Source organism: Furipterus horrens, unplaced genomic scaffold (genome assembly GCF_987537825.1).
Source record: "Furipterus horrens unplaced genomic scaffold, mFurHor1.1.pri manual_scaffold_4, whole genome shotgun sequence".
Taxonomy (NCBI): domain Eukaryota; kingdom Metazoa; phylum Chordata; class Mammalia; order Chiroptera; family Furipteridae; genus Furipterus; species Furipterus horrens.
In genome coordinates, this window is record NW_028327174.1 from 4,950,491 (window position 1) to 4,968,445 (window position 17,955).

General features: G+C 53.8%; 1 protein-coding gene across 1 annotated transcript; it reads left to right on the plus strand.

Annotated features, from left to right (window-relative positions):
* Window positions 1-8,116: 8,116 nt before the first annotated feature.
* PMM1 (phosphomannomutase 1) lies at window positions 8,117-17,922 on the plus strand. Its single transcript, XM_090272350.1, has 8 exons — window positions 8,117-8,286; window positions 10,812-10,929; window positions 12,354-12,430; window positions 12,566-12,657; window positions 12,877-12,976; window positions 16,224-16,299; window positions 16,962-17,077; window positions 17,435-17,922. Exons 1-8 carry the CDS (start codon window positions 8,200-8,202, stop codon window positions 17,555-17,557), a joined length of 789 nt encoding a protein of 262 aa, XP_090128476.1. The 5' UTR covers window positions 8,117-8,199; the 3' UTR covers window positions 17,558-17,922.
* The last annotated feature ends 33 nt before the right edge of the window (window positions 17,923-17,955 follow it).

Here is a 17,955-nt window from a genome sequence, read left to right on the forward strand (position 1 = left end):
GAGATGTTAGCATCTTGTGAACATCTTTACAGATGTTCCTGTGGATTTGAAGTCACACACGGTAAGCGTGCTGTGCGGTACCTGGCTTTGTCTTCTCAACATGTAGCGAGGCCCCAGCAAGGTGAGAGTAGGCTGCCCCTCACAGATGTGTGCACGGAAGCAGGACGCCTGTGGAGTGTGAGATGGTGTGGTAGGGCGCTGTCTGCCCAGGCTGGCCGGTTGCACCCCGAGATCCATGTGCCCTCGGGCTCCCTCACATAGGGGCTGTGGCCTGAGAGGGCCGGCAAAGAACCCAGTACGGGTCTGTCATGTTCCTGATTGTGTGCCCTTGGCTGCTTTGGAAGGAGACTGAACCCCTGGCCTGCAAGGCTGACCGGGAACGCGAAGTCGCCTGCAGAGAGCCCTGTCCCACGGTTTCCCCCGCTGGTGAGAGCCGCGCAAAGCCACGCTGCAGTGAGAGAGGTGGACGCCAGGTGGCGCTGTGGCACCCAGCGGCCCCGCCCGCCGCCAAACTCCGCTTGCCTCGGGGTACGGAGGTCCAATGAGCATGGCCTGCCCCCACACACCTCTACACTTCGTCGGTCCCCAAAGAGCCCGTGGGGCGACACATTTATCAAGGCCTTTCTCGAACTTGTCCCTGGACCTCTCCTACCCCCACACCCTGCAGCAAAAGCAGGTTCCTATCACGGCAGGCGGTTTCCACTTCTGGCCTCAATTCACCATTTGCAGGACCTGGATTCCCGCCCCCACCACCTCCGTCCCCGTCCTCAGAGCACCCCTTTCCCTGGTGGCAAAGGCCCTGCACCAGCACTTCCTCCGCAAAGCCTTCCTGCCCTCTGCTCGCCCACAGCAGCACCTTTCCTCCTGCGGGTGCCTCCCGGAGCACTCCCACTAGCTGGGGCAGGGCCTGGCACAGAGCTGCCATCATGCAGTGAAGCAGTCCACCAGCTCAGCCCTGGCAGGCCCACACTGAGGGGGAGGAGTGGGTCATGAAAAAAATCCTGACCTGCAGTTCCTGGGGCCTGGATTGAGCCTCCGCTTCAGATACCTTGATTTAAGCTTCCCCTTCACTGGGCTTCAGTTGACAACTATGGATCAGATCGTCTCTAAGGTCCCTCCTACAGGGACTGCTCCCCACCCCGGGCATGACAGGTGAGGCCTGACGTGCCAAGGTCTCAGTCCTCAGGACTCAGGCCTGAGCCATAGAGATCACTAACCCCAGGTGTCAAGTGGCTGCTGTCCCTGTTCTTCACCCCCAGGTGGAGCAGTGCTGGGGCCATCTGTCCCCACTGGCTTTGGCGGAGGGAGCCCCAAGGGAGCTCCAAGGCAGCAACAGCTTCCACCCCCTCCGCAAACCACCTCTGAACATGCGCACTGCAGCTTGTTTAAATCTAACACACTTGTTTACTGTGAAAACGGTGTAAGCTCTCCGGGCATTTTGGAAAATGAAGGAAAAACAGCTGACACCCGCAATCTCCCCAGCTGCCTACTGCTCAGAACCGGGATGGAATTAAAACCAGCAACAGCCCTCACCTGCTCTTTGCAGAGCCTCCTTAAGCACATCTCCTCTCCATCACCCTCATGGTAACAGCCCAGAGGCGGTAGTGGAGGTCCTAATTATAGATTAGGAACAGGCTCAGAGAGTGGGAGGGATCTGCCCAAGGTCACCCGGCTGGGAGAGGCAGCCCCAGGAATCATCAGTCTGACTGTACACCCACTACACCTGGGCTGCCCCCTCGGGCTGGGACTGCCCACCTTCAGAAGGTCACACAGGAGCTGGGGAAAAGAGGGTTAACACCCCTGTATTCGCTCAGCAACATGCTGACATTTGGCCTTCCACCAAGGGGCCAGGGACAAGTGTGGGCTTTAGGGGACTGGGACTGAATGTGAACCCTGACTGTTCTGTGTGACCCAGGAAGGCCACTTCACCTCTCTGGTGTCACTAACTACGTCTGGAAACTGAGTATAAGGGTCCTCACCTCAGGGCATTCTGGCAGAAGTAAATGAAACGCCCAAGGTATGCACTATACTTGCCCAAAGCAAACATGGAACTCACTGACCTGCAAACCTTAGCCAACGCCTGGCCCGGAAGAGCCCAATCTTCCTTCTTGAGCAAAATCCTGCCCGGATGGGGTCTCAGGCCTCCCTCTTTTCAGGCCTGGCTTCCTTTGGTGCTCTGGAAACATCCTTCTGGCCAGTCCTCCCAGTCCCAGTTCCCCCAGTCCTGCTCCTCGCTTTCCCCAGGGTCTCCCAAGGGCCCCACCTGAACGCCAGTTGCTAGGGATGAGCCTCCCTCTTAAAGGGACATACTGGTGGCTATACAGGCCACCCCATCTGGTTTTCCTGGGTCTATGTCTCAGGGCAGTTCATGTCCCCTCTCTAGGTTTTAGTGTCACATGACTGAAATGGGTTGTAGTGAGACTGAAACTGGAAAAGCTGGTGTTCACACTGCCTGTCACCTACCAGACCCAACAAACAGAGACAGGGACTGAATCTTTATGGACACTTTATTCAAATGGTCAGCGATCTGAAAAGATGGGGTGGGGTGTTGTACCCTAATAGACCATCTTAAATTCCATTTTAAGCGGGCCCTTTTTATAAGGAGAAGAAAAGTGTAGGTAAGGGGTTTGGAATTCAGGGGAAAAGTTAATCAGATAAAAGTTGCAGCATTCTTTCCTCTGTGTCCTGGGTGGTGGTCTTTGTGCCCTGGGCGGTGGTCCTTGTGTCCTGGACAGTGGTCACCCTGGAGTACAGTGGCTCAGATACCGTCTGGATTCCTTGCAGTCCTCCTGAGGCACAAAGGTCGAACTGCTTATGGTCTGGCCTCAATAGCTTTTTACATACATTGATTACTCAGCTTATTAGCTATTACCTGAAACTAAAGTTTTTCCAATGTTTGAGTTTTCCCTTCAGGGAGAGACTGTGAAAGATATTTGTAAGGAAACTGATTCGCTACAGGGCTATTGTTGAGAGCTTATCGTGGCTTGTCTGAAAAATTTGACCGGACCATGGGAGACAAACACTTGTCCTGCCCTACAGGCCCCATCCTACAGCTTCCGGATTCCAGTAACGGGTGGAGCCCAGGTATTTGAGTTTAACAATTCCCTAGGAATTCATACGCAATGGAACAGGTGTCAGATGTGAGATAGAGACTCAGTTACAGCACCGCCCACAGGTGGACCCTGGGGAGGGGTTTGCCAGTGGCCAGAGTCTTAGAGGCCAGAGTCTTAGAGACCAGATCCGGGCAGAGCAAGAGGTGCAGGGCAGAGTTCGGTCTTCTCTCCCATGGAGATGGTTCTGTTTCCAACAGAAAACAAAAGCTTCCTGTTTTTCTGGTGTTCCCAGGACTCACAACAGTGTCTGGCACAACACATCTGTCTAATGAATGCACCAAACTCTGATGCAGGGCCTGGAAAGAAAGATGTCTCCTTTTGCCTCTGGCTCCCGTATGACTCTTCAGCAGGAGTATTGATCCTGTCTTTTACATTTTTTGATACTTTGCCCATCACAAATTCTTAAGACAATTTTATTTATTTATTTTTAGAGAAAAGGGAAGGGAGGAAGGGAGAAATATTGATGTGAGAAGCATCAATCGGTTGGGTGCCTCTCCTACACACTCCAGCCAGGGACCAAACCTGCAACCCAAGCAAGTGCACTAAACCAGGAATTGAACCAGTGACTACTTGCTTTGCAGGACAACACCCAACCAGCTGAGCCACATCGGTCAGCCCTCATCACTAACTTCTTTGCATAAATTTTTATTTTTAAAAAATATTACATTAGCCCTGGCTGGTATGGCTTACTGAATTGAGTGCTGGCCTGCAAACCAGAAGGTTGCCGGTTTGATTCCCAGTCAGGGTGAAACAGAACCCACGATCTGCCTCAATTGAAGCAGGACCTATGGGCTGTTCAGTTATGAGAGACTCGATTACCTGCCGCCAAAAGCATAACTCTCAATACCAGAATTCGGTGAAAAGAAAAGGAGTTGTTTATTTAAAGGTTATACAGATTTAGGGTAATGGTGGATTTCTGCCGTTAAGTCTTACTTTCTTTAAAACACCCACAGACCCATAGCTCTGCCTCCCCCTGCCAAACCAGACGAGTTTTAGAATAGAAAAGTCAGAGGCACCGTCTCCCTACTTCCCAGACGCAGTTCAGTTTACCAGCAGCTTCCAATCATTCCAGCCTGATTGGGGAGGTTTTGCCTGTGTCTCAGCGCCCTCCCACTCTTAATTCAGAGTCATATGGTTCTCTTTCAACCACGTGCAGTTCCCAGCCTCCTTGCAAACCACGTGGCCTTCTCCTTTTCCCTTTCAAACCACATGGTTCTCCTTCCCATTAATGGCTGCCACTTTATTTTTAAATGCCTGACTATGGCCTATGATGCAGGCCCCATAAGCTTTTCATCACCATTCTATGGTCATAGCCACTCGCATCTCCTTGGGGGCCCCACTTGTAACAAGGGCACATGCCTGCATTGTGGGCCAGGTCCCCAGTTGGGGGCGTGTGAGAAGCAACTGATCAACGAATCTCTTGCACATGTTTATCTCCCTGTCTTTCTCCCTCCCTTCCCTTCTCTCTAAAAATAAATAAATAGAATCTTAAAAAAAATTTTTTTTAATATTACATTAAAACACTATCTTGATTACTGAGCTCTTTGGTGCCCGCTTAAATTTTGTGCCCACGACCTCATTCACCCACCTCACCCTGGTCTCAGCCCTGTCACCTGCTAAGTGCTCTGTGCAGCCAAGGGCACAACCCTTTCCTTTTTCTTCAGCAAGTGGAGACAAAAGTACCTTCTAGAGCTGCTTTGAGAGTAAATGAAGATGTGTGGTCAAGTATCCAGTAAGATGGCTGGCACATCGTAAGAGTGTCTCTGAGACACTCTCGCTCTCTGACTCGGGCTCTCACTCGCGCGCTGGCTCTGGCGCTCAGACTCTCTCTGGCTCTCGCTCGTGCTCTCACTCTGGGACTCTCTCAAGCTCTCCTTCGGGCTCTGGCTCTCACTGGCGCTCTGGCTCTCGCTCTGGCGCTCTGACTCGGGCTCTCGCTCTCTCGCTCTCCCGTGTGCTCCCTCCACGTGGCTTGGTGAAGGGGCCTTCTCCATGTGGCTTGGAGAAGGGGTCTCCAGGCTGCTTTAAGAGGCTCTCGCCATGTGGTTTTGAGGAGAGGAGATCCATGCGATTTGCAGGAAGAAGGCAGTTTGCAAGGAGGCTGAGAATCCAGGCGATCCTGCATTGAGAGCTGGAGGGCACCACAGCACAGAAAGGACCTCCCCAATCAGATTGAATGATTGGCAGCTGCTGGTAAAGCTGAACTGTGTTGGGAAAGTAGGGAAACGGTTTCTCTGGCTTCCCTAAAACTAGCCTGGTTTGGAAGTGGGGGAGGCAAGGATATGTGTTTGTGGGTATTTTAAAGAGCATAAGACTTAACAACAGAAATCCGCAAATAACTAAATCTATATAACTGTTAAATCCCTGGCTGGTTTGGCTCAGTGGATTGAGTGTCGGCCTGCGAGCTAAGTGTCGCTGGTTCGATCTTCCAGTCAGGGCACATCAGAGAAGGAAAACTCTGACTCCAAAAAACCTCCGCTGCCTTGCGGCCTACCTCTTCAGGGAAAGGCTAAGGGAGTAAACCCCGACAGAAAATCCGGAGCCGGAGTCCCTAAGGCGGTTCGACGTTGTAGTCAACACCGGCAACTCCTGCGGCGCACCTGAAGCCAAGCTGTATTGACTCCGTCTTTCCCTTGGACCCTTCAGCTGCGAAGAGAGGGGGGGTCTGCTGCATGGGCAACAGCAGACCCTCCATATCACCCTGCCCAGGCTCTGTAGCTTCAGCTTCACTGGAGAGGACACTCCAGCGTCATCGCAAGATGTCGATTCAACACGGGAGGAGACAGATACCGTGTCACTCCCGAGTCGGACTGCACAGCCATTCTCGGCGGTGCAGATAGACTCTTAAGAAGCTATACCATCGTCTCTCGAGATGGACGGCTGCCGACGACGCCGACGACTATCTCATCTTTATAGTCCTGTCAAAACCATAAAAGCCAGTGTTCGTGTTGCCTGTCAGAGACAGGGGTTGAATCTCTATGGGCGCGTTATTCAGATGGTTGGAGAGCTGAGAAGATGATGGGTATGTACCCTAACAGACCCTCTTACATTCCATTTTTAAACCAACTCTTTTTGTAAGTGTAGGAAAAGGGTTTGGAATTCAGGGAAAATGTTATTCAGATAAAAGCTGCACCGTTCTTTCATCTGTGTCCTGGGTGGTGGTCTTTGTGTTCTAGGTCATAGTCTTTGTGTCCTGGGTGATGGTCCTCTTACCCTGGAGCAAAATGGCTCAGTTATCATCTTGATTGTTTGCAGTCCTCCTAAGGAGTCAAGGTGGGTTATACCTTCCATTCCTGAAACAATAGCTTCTTACACATATTGATTATTAAGCTTATTAGCTATTACCTAAAACGAATTTTTTTTCAACATTTGAGTCCCCCATTACTATCAGGTGGGGATTATGTCCCCATTATATAGATGAAGAAACTGAGGCCCAGTGAGGGAAGGTGATCTGTTCACCCCCTATTGAGAGTCGGGATCAAACTGCAGTTTCCTGGACTCTGACTCCAGTGGTTTCCTCAGGGCAGCTACAAAGACAAAACAAAAAACAAAAAAACAGGCCATCAGAAACGTGGTGCACGGTGGTGCCACTCATAGGTACATGGATGAGTGTGTCTCTATATGACCAAAGCTGCCAAAGTTGATCACTAGAATCAGGGCAAGGGTGGCAAAGGCAGTGAAAATCCCTTCCCAAGCACAGCCTCAAGCTGAAGAGCAACCCCTGGGGGCAAAGAGGGACGTGGAGGTAGGCTTTTGGTTCTGGGATGTGGAAGGAGAAAGAAATAGAGAGCCCTGGAGAAGAGGAACCTGCAGTCAACACATTTCCAAGGGAGGGAAGTGTCTTTGAAATTCATGGTGATACTGACACCCAGGGACAGTCTGCTACTTTCCTGTAACAAAAATGGGATCACGCTTTTTCCATATTAAATTTTCTATAATACAGATTTTATGGCTTCATTTATAGATGGATCATAGTTAATTTAACAAATCCCCAATTTATTTTCCCTTTCCTTATTTTCTAAAAGTTGAATTGCTGGCTCAGAAGGTTTGCACATCAAAAAAAAAAAGTTTTATTTGTTTATTTTTAGAGAGAGGGGAAGGAAGGGAGAGAGGGAGAGAAACATCAGTGTGTGGTTGCCTCTCCCACGCCCCCAGGATCAAGCACATCTATACAAATTCTCCTTTGGAGTGAGCCTGCTGTGTGCCAGGTGTTTTGTGTGTTCTTTTACACTAAATTCTTTTTATGTCAAAGCAACCCTTTAAAGTAAGTGTTCTTCCATTCTTCAGATGGAAACACAAAGCTTCAGAGAAGTGGAATGATTTGTCCCAAGTCACATAGTAGTGGAGGTGGGAAGACAACCTAGAACTGACTCCAGAGTCAATGTGATGATTAAATAGTTGTGAATGAGAGATCTAAGAAGGCTTCTTGAAGGAGGTAGATCGTGCACTGAGCTTTATGGAGCGGACAGAATGACAGCAGGAGAAGAGAGGGGAAAGCCACCTGGCAAGGTCCAGAGCCTGAGCAAAGGCCATCAGATTTCAAGCTCAAGATTTTTAGGGCAAAGGCGTTAACAGGGAGGGGCGAATCATAGAGTGATTTATGGTGGGCGGGGTACAGTTAGGACAGCCCCGCCCTCGCCTCGCCCAGCCCTGCGGACTCGAGGCCCTGCCCACATCCAGCCCCTCCACCGCCAGATGATATCCGACGAATCACCCCACTAGGGTGCAACTCGGGCACAGCCCGTCTTCCAGGTTCTATCCCTCACTCCGCTCCGGGCCCAGGCACCGCCTCCGTATGGGCTGCAACAATCCGACTGTTTCTGCCGCGCTCTGCTCCGCCCCATTTTACGCCCCTTCTTCACCATGTGCAATCAGAATCATCTTGACGAGTCCCCTCAGGCCCCGCCCATGCCGCGTCCGGCCCCCACCTTCCGCCGAGACCACGCCCCGGACACGCCCCTTTCTAGTTTGGCGCAACCGGGCCTGCCTGGGGCCCCGCCCCTCTTAGCCCCGCCTTGTTTAGCCTCCGCGGCGCGGCTCCGGCCGCCACATCCCGCGACCCTACCGGGAGCGCGGAGCTGCAGCCATGGCTGTGACCACTGAGGGCGCCCGCAGGAAGGAGCGCGTGCTCTGCCTGTTTGACGTGGACGGAACCCTCACGCCGGCTCGCCAGGTAGGGCGCCAACGTAAGGAAGCTCGGGTCGGGAGTGTCACGCGGACACCCGGAGGCCGAATAGGAACCTGCAACGGCGTGACCCGGACCTCAGAGGCTGAGTGCGGGATGCAGCGATACTCGGTCCCTGGCACCGCTCACCGCCGCTAGGGATGATGGACACCCGGGCCCTTACGTCACAACCCGCGAGCGTCGGGGATGGGTCTATTACGGAGGCAGGAGGCTGCGTGAGAGAGCCTAGCCTCCCTCCCTGCCCCTCGGCCAGGCTTCCCCACGCCGAGGTTTGGCTCCCGGAGACCCCGGTCTCCCCTGCCGAGGCTCACCCCAGCTCGGTCCTAGGACGCACCGGTAGCCGGAAGCGCACCCAAGCGCCAGAGTCGCCATCTGGTGGGCGGTAAGGGGGTTTCGGAACCTTCCCATCCGACCTTCGCGGGCTGGGGCCTGGGTCTCCGTTCTCCAGCCCCTCTTCCACTTCCCACCCCAGCCGTGGAGGGCAGGAGGGAGAGCTTACTATGCCTTTTCGGCTGACTCTGGGCTCTGCCCACCTGGAGGTGGGAGTTCTCAGGCCTAACCTGGTCCCACCGGGGCTACGGTGGCACTGGGAAGCTGGGAGTGCCTTTCTTCTAAAGGCATCTCTCCATGCTGATCCTCCAACCTCCGCTCCACACCGCCTTTCTCCCTTTGGACTTCACCCTGGATGAGCCACCAGACCATGCTCAGTCGGATAAACAGGCCTCTTTCTTGCCTGCCCTGAGTGTACTCCACCTTCCAGTCTGGGGCCACAAGGACCAACTGAAAGATCTCCTAGAGCCAGGAGCCAGTAGGGCTGGGTTACAGGGCAGAGGCTGATGGAAACACACGTCTTCGCGTCCCCTCTGAGGTCCTGCATGCCCCATCCTCTCCCCTGGGGGGGGGGGGGGGCTGCATAGGCCTCCCTGCCCTCCAGCAGCTCCCACAGTCCTCAGGGATGGGAGAACGATGACACTGGGAACAGCCCCTTTCCTCTGCCTCCGTTTCTCTGACCCAACAGCCTGTACAAGAACAGTGTGTTAATGCTGCCCACCGATGCTATTGCCGGGCCCTGCCCTTGGTGCTTCTTAAAAGTTAATTTTTTAAAGATCTTATTTATTTATTTATTTATTTTTGATCTTATTTATTTTAAGAGAGAGGGGAAGCGAGGGAGAAAGAGAGGGAGAGAAACATTAACCAGTCGCCTCTCGAACACCCCCAGCAGGGGACCTGGCTGGAAACCCAGGCATGTGACCTGACCAGGGATCAAACTGGCGATCCTTTAAGGTTTGCGGGCCAGGGCAAAAGTTAATTTTTAATTATACAAGCATAATTTATGAATACTTCTGTAATTAAATATACATTCTCTTGTAATAAATAAAAACAACAGAGAAGGCTAATTCTCTTACTAGGTCAGGATCCAGTCCCCTTCTCTGAGTAACTTGGCTGCCTGTTGCGTGGCTTCCTTCCAGATTTGTATCCGGGTCTCTGTTTGCCCAGAGGAAATATTAAGCATTGTTTTATGAGGCTTTTAAAAAAATAAGCGGTATAATACATCATACTGTGTGGGCCTTTCTGCAACTTGTTTTTGTCAATTTGCATGTCTGGGGACTCTCCCATGTCAGAAGCACAGGCCTGACTTTTTCTGTGTAGCCAGTATGTGCCATTTTCTGATTGACGAGCATGTAAATTTGAAGTTTTCCACGGTTACAAATCCCAGTGAACCTCTATATACACATGGGCAAGAGAAGTGGAACTTCTGGGTGGCAGGACACGTCCATTTTAAGGCTTAATAGATTTTGCCACATTGCCCTCCAGAACGGCTATACCAATGTGCACTCTCACCAGCAGCCCTTGAGGGTGCCCGTTTCCCCTGCATCGTCGTCCACTTGACATTGTCAGCTTTGGATATCGGAATATTTGAAAACAGGGATTATAACTCGTTAGTTTACATTTCCTTAGTGGGGAGTCACCAGTTAATTGCTTGTTCATCTCGGAGCACTTCCTAACAGTGACAACGCCCCTCCCCCAGGTGTTTCGACTATGATCTCCATTTTATAGAATGGATAAAGAAAGCAAAGAAAGGCAAAGCCATTGACTCAAGGTCATCCTGCTATTGAGGGACTTGAGCAAGAGTTTGAACTCTAGTGCATCTGATTTTTTTTTAACATTTTATTTTTATTTATTTTTAGAGAGAGGGAGGGAGAAGGAGAAGGAGAGAAACATTGATATGTTAGAGAAACATCAATCAATTGCCTCTTGTATGCTCTCAACTGGGGACCTGGTCTGCAGCCCAGGCACATCCCCTGACCTGGAATTGAACTGGTGACCCTTCAGTTCACAGGCTGGTGTTCAATCCACTGAGCCACACCAGCCAGAGCTGATATTTTAAGACCTGTGTTCTGAACCTTGAACTGCCTCAGATCCAGGTGGAACATGGGCTCCCTGAGTGCAGGCTGAGTGGATGCCCCAGACATGCTGACAGCCAGAACCCTTTGCTTCCCTGCCCGCTGCAGAAAATTGACCCTGAGGTGGCTGCCTTCCTGCAGAAGCTGCGAAGTAGGGTGCAGATCGGTGTGGTGGGCGGCTCCGACTACTCCAAGATTGCTGAGCAACTGGGAGAGGGCGACGAAGGTAGAAGGGGCAGGCCAGAGCCAGCTCCACAGTTGGGCTGAAGGGTGGGGGTGAGTTTGGTAGACCCCTGGATCAGTGTGCCTTCAAAGACCCAGCCCTGCTTCTGTGGGGCAAAGGAAGTAGAGGGAACAGCCAGATGTCTCCCTCACTGTTTCAGCAGCCATTCAGGTGGGCACCAACCTGTGCCAGGCACTGGTTTTTGAAGAAACAGCAGGGAACAAAGCAGGTTGAATCCTGCCCTTTTGTAGTTTACATTCTCAGTTTTCCCTGCTGAGTCTCAATTTCCTCATCTTTAAAATGGGCATAATCAATAATGGCTACCATTTGTTGAAAATGACCGTGTGTTAACTTCTTTATTTTTAAGTATATTTCATTGATTATGCTATTACAGTTGTCCTAATTTTTCCCTCTTTGCCCCCCTCCACCTGGTACGCCCCTCCCCTCCAGCAATCCCCCACTTAGTTCTTGCCCATGGGTCGTGCATATAAGTTCTTTGGCTTCTCCCTTTCCTATATTATTCTTAACTTCCCGCTGTCTATTTTGTACGAACCAATTATGCTTCTTAGTCCCTGCACCATTTCCCCATTTCTCCCCCTTCCCCCTCCCAGCTGATAACCCTCCAAGTGATCCCCATACCTATGATTCTGTTCCTGTTCTGGCTTAGTTTGTTTTAACTTTTTTTCATTTAATTCTCACAACTGTGCTTCAGGGTAGACCTGATTATCCCATTTTACAGAGGAGGATTCTGAAGTCACCCAGATTCCCTGTTCTCAGCTGAGTTCCTGATCCTAGCTCAGGCAGATGCTTCAGCTCCTCAGACCAGAAATTTCCTTGAATTTCCCTTTTCCCCATCCCCTTGTTCATTCCATCAGCCAGTCCAGAAATATCTCCCTGTGCATCCATGTCTCCATCTCCACAGCTGCACCTTTGTCCAGGTGATCACCTCCCACTGGACCGTGCATCAGCCGCTGGCTGTGTTCCCTGTGCCTCCCCACTCCTGCCCACTCCAGTCACTTCTCAGGGCAGCCAGAGGTGAAAACTCCCTCATGCAGCCGGCCCTGACAGCAGTGATGGATGCTGTAAAACAGAACGGAAGACCCCGGTGCAGGACTGTGGGAGCACCGATGGCCAATGACGCCCTCTGCTGGGCAGTCCTGGAAGGGCTTCCAGAGGAGTGTAGGGGGAAAGGAGGGTGTCGTCCCAGGTAGAAGGACCCGCGTGACCGAAGGCCTAGAGGTGTGGCTGGCTTGTTGGCTTGTCTGGAAAAAAACAAAACTGCAGAAGGAGAGAAGTACAGAAAAGCAGGTTCAGGATGGAACAGATGGGCTTTGAATCCAAACCAAGAAGTGCAGGTCCCCTCTCCTTGGCTCTGGGTACCTGGTCTCACTCTCTCTTTCCCCTCTGGCTTCTCCGTGTCCCTGAAGTCATCGAGAAGTTTGATTACGTGTTTGCAGAGAATGGGACTGTGCAGTATAAGCATGGACGACTGCTCTCCAAGCAGGTCAGTGCCTCCTCAGGACCTTAGCCCAGGGACCCTTTTCCACAGTGAGTCGGACAGTTTCATGGTGCCCTCTGTCCTGGGTTGGGGGAGGGGCGCCATGCCCACCACGCCCAGAGCCCTGTGTTCTTTGCCCAGACCATCCAGAACCACCTAGGGGAGGAACTGCTGCAGGACTTGATCAACTTCTGCCTCCGCTACATGGCCCTGCTCAGGCTGCCCAAGAAGCGGTAAGACCCTGCCCAGTCTTGTGTCCATCCCCGCCTCCCAGTTCTGGGCCTGAGGAGGAGAGGGGCGGTGTCTGGTGGGACCTGGGGGCGCTCCAGCCCTGACTCACTGGTGGGTGGATTCTTGTCCCCTGTGCAGTCCAGATGGGGCTGGATTGAATTCAGGGCCTTTGTCTCCTTCTCTCTTGTTCCCGCCCTCCCTCCCACCCCCCTCACTACCAGCGGAACATTCATCGAGTTCCGGAACGGCATGCTGAACATCTCGCCCATCGGCCGGAGCTGCACCCTGGAAGAGCGAATCGAGTTCTCTGAACTGGACAAGGTGCCACCTTAGGCTGTAGGACCTCAGTCACTCAGCCTCTCTGAGCCTCTATTTTCTCGTCAGTGAAATGGATTGGCAGGGGAGTGTTCTCCTAAACCAGTACCCTTTTGGACACCTACCATGTGCCACGGTGGTGGGCATGTGTGCATTTTCCCAGCACTGCTGGTTTCCCTTGTCTGGTGACCGACACCACCAACCGCCTACTTACCTGAGCGCACACCTCGGGCGTCCTTTACAGCTTCCCCCACACGTGGGGTCCAGCAATCATTCCTGCTGATCCAGCCTCCAGAGCTGGTCTCAGATCTGTTCACCTGTGTTTCCCCTGCCCACCCCCTCAAACTAGTCTGCTCTCCAGCAGTTCCATTGAAAAGCACATCTGTGCTGTCTGTTCTCTGCTTACAGTCCTTCCGTGGCACCCCTTGCCAGCTGGACGCTGTCCCTGGCTCAGGCCCACCTCTTCAGCCTTCTCTCTGCATCTGTGCTTAGAACTGACCAAGGCCCCTCTCGCCTTTGGATGTGCTGCCTCTACTAAACCTTGACTTGCATTTTGCTTGTCATCCTCACCTGCTGCCCTCTTCCTCTTGGGGACAGACCGAGTCCATCCACCCAAGCCTTTTCGTGCTGGCTGGTCCCTGTCTCTCTCTCACCTGGTCTGCTCTCCCCCTTGTACCTTCTACTCTGGCCACGTCCTCTTTGCTGATTGTAGGATAGCAGGCTCCCACTCCAGGGCTGTGCCCTCAGAATCAGCTCATCCTTTCACCTCCTTCACATCTGCTCAGATGTCGCCTTCTCAGTGGGGCCTTCCCGCAGCACGACTCATAATGTTGCCTCCCCTTGTACTTCCTACTCCTCTGTTTGATTTCTCCCCAAGCAGCCATCACCACCCTCTTAACACACTCTCACCTGCTTTTTAAATCTTGGCTGTTGTCTGGTTCCCCCACCAAAGCTGTAAGGGCTAGGATTTTTGTGGCCAAATCCCCTATGCCCAGGACATGCCTGGCACATAGCAGGTGCTCAAGAAACTTTTTGAATGAATGAAATAGGTGGTATTACCCTCATTTTATGAATGAGAAAGCTGAGGCCCAGAGATGGCAAGTGACTTGCCCAAGGTCACCAAGGGAATTGGTTGCAGAGCAAAGATTTGAACTTGAGACCCGCTTACTGTCCTCTGATGCTTCCCTGAGGGTAGCTGTGACGTGGGACTCTCAGTGATGCTTCCCAGCTTTGTGAACCCCACCCCACTCTGTCCAGAGGCTTAGGAGACTTTTCCCACCAGCATGGAGACTTTTCTTGTTGAAGGAGTTAAGACTGACCATTGACAAAAGAACCCCCTCCCACACACACAGTGAGAGGTGGCACCTTCTCAGGCCATGCAGGTTTCCAATCCCAGCTCCACCTTCTATTTGATTAATTAGTTACCTGGAAAGGTGACTTCAGTACTATATGCCTCTGTTTTCTCTCTCTTTTTTTTTTTTCTAAGATTTTACTTATTTTTTTAATATGCTTTATTGTTTATGCTATTACAGTTGTCCCAATTTCTTTTCCCTTTGTTCTCCTCCACCCAGTGACCTCCCTCAAGTTGTCTCCCCGCTTAGTCCATGTCCATTGGTTGTGCATATAGTTCTTCAAGATTTTACTTATTTTTTAGAGAGAGGGAAGGGAGGGAAAAAGAGGGAGCAAAACATCAATTGGTTGCTTTACATGCCCCTAACTGACCTGTAACCCAGGCACGTGCCCTGACCGGGAATCAAACCAGCGACCTTTCGGTTCGCAGTCTGATCCTCAGCCCAGTGAACCACACCGGCCAGGGCTTATTTTCTCGTCTTTAAAGTTCCCATCTTGTGGGATGTAATGCGGACTGGGCAGGATGGAGGTCTAGCCATGCTCACTGTCCCCAAGACCCCAAGGAGGACCTTCTTTCATCTCTTTGGCTCTCGCTCACCTGCTTCTGGTGTTGCAGAGGGACGTGGGCCACCTGGCCTCCTGTGTGCCCGGCACTGGCCCAGATCTGATACGCTCTACTCTCCTTTGGTCCCTCAGACCCTGAAGACAAATAGTCTCCTTCTTTAGATGAGGTTACGGAGGCCAGAGGTCACAGTGCTAGTCCCTGCTGAGGCTGGACTTGGCACATGTGGCTGTTCAGGACCAGCCTGGTTCTCCAGACAGAAGGTACAGCCAGCTGGAGTCAGCTGGGAACATTCATACACGTTAGGTGACTTGCCTGTGGCCACACAGCCAGGAAGCAAAGCAGCCGGGCCTGGAACCCTAGCAGCTGCCTTGATCTCATAGGCTGGGTCAGCTCTGGCCTTACAGCTCAGGGCCTCCCGGGACCACTTTCTCAGCTCCATGTCCTGGCCATCGCCTGCCTCCCTTTCCTTTCTAGCTCCACCCAGGGCTGTGACTGGAGACAGCACAGTATGAGGCACCCCACTCCTGTGCTCTGAACCCCCCAGCGGCTTTTGGTCCCCAGGATGTGTCCAAATTCTCCATACCAGGCCTCGAGGCTCCCTCTGAGCTGATCATCCTGCCGAGCTGCTTGAGCCACATGGGGACGGCCCCGCTCCGTTGTGGCCAAGGGAGCCGCTCCTCCCATGGCGCTGGCTGCTATTAGTGCGGCAGCCCAGGCGGCCGCCCCTCTGGGCTCGGCATGGCTGTTGCCCTCTGTGGCCCCAGCAGGGCCAGGTTGGTGAGTGCAAGTCCCCTGACCGCATGTTTGTAGATACGCTGCTCAGGGGGCGGGGACTGGGGCCTCCGGGGCACTGCCAACCCCCCCAGCCCGCAGCACTCAGGGGCACCCAGCAAAGGAATGCTGCCTGGCCGGTGCTCCAGTCGCGCCCCGCGTCCGGCTGACCTCCCCGCGCGCCCACTGCCACTCATCCACAGGCTCTCGCGTGCTCCCCACTCCCGCCGCTCCCGCCGGCTGTCTGGGCCAGGGCTCGCTTCGTTGAACTGGGCAGAGCGCTGCCCTGAGGTGGACTCCGTGGCTTGAGACTCAGACTGCCCTTTCCCCTCAGCCTTCCTCCTTTAGCCTCTACTCCACGGTGTCCTTTAGAATACCTCCCACCGCCCCTGGCAGGCCCTGGCCCTGCCGCTGAGGCTGGGTGAGTTAGAACAGGCGCACCCCCCTGAGCCTCAGTCCCTGTAGGCCAAGAGGGGCCGCATCGTCCACCTGGGAGACTCGGCTAGTCCACGTGGGTTGTGCGCAGACAGCCCGCTGAGCTGTGGTCTGCTTTCTTCCCTCCTGCAGAAGGAGAGGATCCGCGAGAAGTTTGTGGAAGCTCTGAAAACTGAGTTTGCCGGCAAAGGGCTGAGGTTCTCCCGAGGTACGTCCGCCCGCTGGGCAGAGCGGGGGCGCTCGGCCCACACAGCCAGGGACTCCACGCCTTACGGCCTCCCAGCCCTCCCCACCCGAGCCCAGCCAGCCCCCGCCGCCGAGTTGCTCAGGCCAAAAGCTGGAGCGTCCCCTTTGAGTTTCGCCCTCACCCCTTCCCAAGCCCGGTCTGCTGGCAAGTCCCAGGGCGCTCTGCCCGGCGTGGCGTGCGTCTGGAATCTGACCTGCCAACAGCCCGGGGAGCCTGGCTCCCTCCTGTGCAGCCGCCCCCACTGCCGCCTCACCTTCGGCCCAGCCCTGCCGTGGCCGGAGGGGTCCTCCTGGACAAAGAGCAGTCACACCCCAGCGCAGTCCTCTCCTGGCCTCTGTTGCTGGGACACTCCATGCCTTGGGGACTGTACTTTGTTCCCCAGGGGTCGCCACTCCTTACATCTCAGCTCAGCGTCACCTCCTCAGAGAGGTCTCCCCTGGCCATGCTAGCTAGAGGTCCCACTGCCACCCCATTGACTCACCTGGACCCCAAGTCAGTCTGTCCCATGCCCTGTGCCTGGGCCTCCAGAGTCACTCAAGGGTGGTCGAATGAAATAACAAAGGGCCTTGCCCAAGCTCGCTGTGAGCCACCCCCTGCTGGCTCTGTCTTCCCTGCCCCTGCAGGAGGCATGATCAGCTTTGATGTCTTCCCTGAGGGCTGGGACAAACGGTACTGCCTGGACAGCCTGGACCAGGAGAGCTTCGACACCATCCATTTCTTTGGGAACGAGACCAGCCCCGTGAGTGCGGCTCAGCCCAGGTCCCTCCCACTCCAAGTCAGCCCCCAGGTCAAGGCCAGGACACAAGGTGACAGGACAGATCTGGGGGGACTCCCAGAGAACAGCTCGTGCTCACCAGCCCATGACCCATATGGGAAGGCTGGGGCCCAGAGCTGGCTGGACGCTTGCTCCATGTCAGTCACACAAGAACTCAGGGCAGACCTGGGAAAGGTGGAGGAGGAGGGTTTCCTGGGTGTTCTGAGGGGCCGTCCAGAGGAGGCGGGTCTGCAAGAGCCAGTGTGGGGGGAGACCCCATGCCAGGGTGGGCGCTGGTCCCCAACCTTGAGGCACCACCTCCTCTGTCCTCTCTGTGTGCAGGGTGGGAACGACTTTGAGATCTACGCTGACCCCCGTACTGTGGGTCACAGCGTGAGCTCCCCTCAGGACACAGTGCAGCGATGTCGTGAGATCTTTTTCCCAGAGACAGCCCATGAGGCATGACCGTGACTTCCGGAGACCTCTACCCAGGCTGAAAGGGCACCCCTGGCCCTGGTGCTGGGTGGGTGGCCCAGGATGCCTGTCTCACGTTACCTGCTGCAAGGCCCACCGTGACAGGGCCAGGGTCTGTGTGATTACTGTCCCCAGCAGTCAGCTCCTAGTGGGACTATCCCCAACCTCCACCCTGATGGCCCAGGCCCCAGCTGCTGCTTATACTTCTGAACAGAAGTTTCTGTCCACACTGGTAGGAGGTGTGCGTGTCTGGACGAGATAGCCCGCCCTGCCTCCTGTCCCCAGCGGGGTGTGGGGAGTGGGGAGTGTGTATATTTGCTAGACTTTACACAAATATTAAAGTTCCCAGGACAAGGCATGGCGTCAGTTCTGTCTGAATGGCTAATTGG